The 1,809-nt window shown below is 36.7% G+C and overlaps 1 protein-coding gene across 1 annotated transcript; it reads right to left on the bottom strand.

Moving 5' to 3' along the window:
• LOC111409487 lies at positions 1-1,809 on the bottom strand. The gene is made up of 4 exons (XM_023039534.1): positions 1,615-1,809; positions 926-1,279; positions 169-230; positions 1-7 (listed from the first exon to the last, which is right to left on the bottom strand). Exons 1-4 carry the CDS (start codon positions 1,807-1,809, stop codon positions 1-3), a joined length of 618 nt encoding a protein of 205 aa, XP_022895302.1.

Genomic DNA, 1,809 nt, shown 5'->3' with positions numbered 1-1,809 from the left:
CTAATACCTACACCAATATAAGAAAATATCTCATCAACACCCCAAACTTAAATTAGACATTGTTCTCAATGTGTACAAGAACAATATAAAATAAGGAAAGAGGTTGACGACACTTCCCTGGTTGAATGTTCATTGAAGGATGGTCGTGACGAATTTTTAGCTTATAACCTTTTGTACAATTCACCTTCAAACTTGTTGAGATCCATGGATGGGTATTCAAAAATTTTGACCTACAAAAAAAGGATATTAAGTCAAAAATACGATAACAAAAGTATTAATCACAAGTAACTATAAAAGAAATATAAACGTAAGAAAATTAGGTTGCCTCTCAACAAGTTGGTTTTGAAGTCTCTAGCTCGACTTTAGGGCTTGATCATCCCAGGTTGGTAAGAAGAATGAATGACTTCTCTTTTGAAAAATCACCTTCCAAGTATGGTTTCAATCGTTTCCCATTAACCTTGAAGTTCCCATTTTTCTCATAATAAAATTCAACAGTCCCGTTGTGGGAAGATTTTAGCGATGGTTAAAGGATCCGACCATCTTGAGCTGAGTTTTCAGGGGAACAATTGGAGTCGAGAATTGTAAAGAAGAACTTGTTTCCCAACAAAGAACCCCCACTTCACAATGTGTATATCATGTTATTTCTTTGTCTTTTCCTTATAAATTCGGTTACTCTGATATGAATCCCGGTAGAGTTCATCAAGTTCGTTCAATTGAAGTAATCTTTTCTCATTGGCCAATTTTTTAACAAAATTTAATACTTTGATTGCCCAATAAGCCTGGTCTCGAGTTTGACTGGGAGATGACAAACTTTCCCAAATAAAAGGTGGTAAGGAGACATACCAATAGGGATTTTGAAGGCAGTATGGTAAGCCCATAATGCATAATCTAATTTCTTGGACCAATCTTTTCTCGAAGCGCTCACCGTTAACTCTAAAATCCTCTTCAACTCCCTATTTGAAATCTCAACTTGGCCATTAGTTTGGAAATGATAAGTGGTGGCTACATGGTGCTTCACTCTATATTTTGTCAATAGTGAGTCGAAGAGGCGATTACAAAAATGTTTACCTCCATCACTAATGATAGCTTGAGGGGTGCTATAGCGAGGGAAAATATTTTTCTTCAAAAAGTTTACTACCACTCGAGCATTATTAGTGGGCAAAGGTGCCGCTTCTACCCACTTTAACACATAATCGATCGCCACCAATTTGTATTGATTTGAGAATGAAAAAGGAAAATGCCATATAAACTCAAAATCCCACACATAAAAAATCTCCACCTCCAATATAGAATTTAATGGCATTTCATTTCAATTGGAGCTATTACCACTATGTCGGCATTTATCGCACTTGGAGACAAGAGTGTGGGCATTCTTGAATAATGTGGGCCAATAGAAACTTGATTGAAGTACCTTCGATGCGGTTTTCACGATACCAAAGTGAACACCATAGGGAGAGAAAAGACATTGCTCAAGTATTTGCTCCATTTCATTTTTAGGCACACATCTCCAAATAATTTGATTCGTGCCCATTTGAACAACAAATGATCTTCCCAAAAATAATGCTTTTGGTAAGAAAGATCCAGGGGAGTGACATGACTAGCAAGAAAATTCACATGATCCTTATACCATGGTGTGTGGGTAGCTTGTCGGAGATGCATGAGTTGCTCATCAGGGAATATCTCATTTATTTCTCCATTTTCTACCACTTCCTTAACCTGCTCAACCATAGATAAATGATCGGCTACAATATTTTTGGTTCCCTTCTTATTACAGATTTCCAAGTAGACTCTTATAGAAGAAGAACCCAT

The sequence above is a fragment of the Olea europaea genome, chromosome 14 (assembly GCF_002742605.1).
Source record: "Olea europaea var. sylvestris chromosome 14, O_europaea_v1, whole genome shotgun sequence".
Taxonomy (NCBI): Eukaryota; Viridiplantae; Streptophyta; class Magnoliopsida; order Lamiales; family Oleaceae; genus Olea; species Olea europaea.
The sequence above is the reverse complement of the archived record's forward strand: the minus strand, read 5'-3'. Positions and strand labels throughout refer to the sequence as shown.

Bases quoted from the DNA above. Each gene is read 5' to 3' on its own strand.
- LOC111409487 (XM_023039534.1), bottom strand. From the start codon at position 1,809: ATGGGTTCTTCTTCTATAAGAGTCTACTTGGAAATCTGTAATAAGAAG. The intron at 1,280-1,614 runs GTGAATTTTCTT...TCTATATTGGAG, and splicing joins CACCATGGTATAAGGATCAT to GTGGAGATTTTTTATGTGTG. The intron at 231-925 runs GTGAGCGCTTCG...CTTTTTTTGTAG, and splicing joins AGAGGATTTTAGAGTTAACG to GTCAAAATTTTTGAATACCC.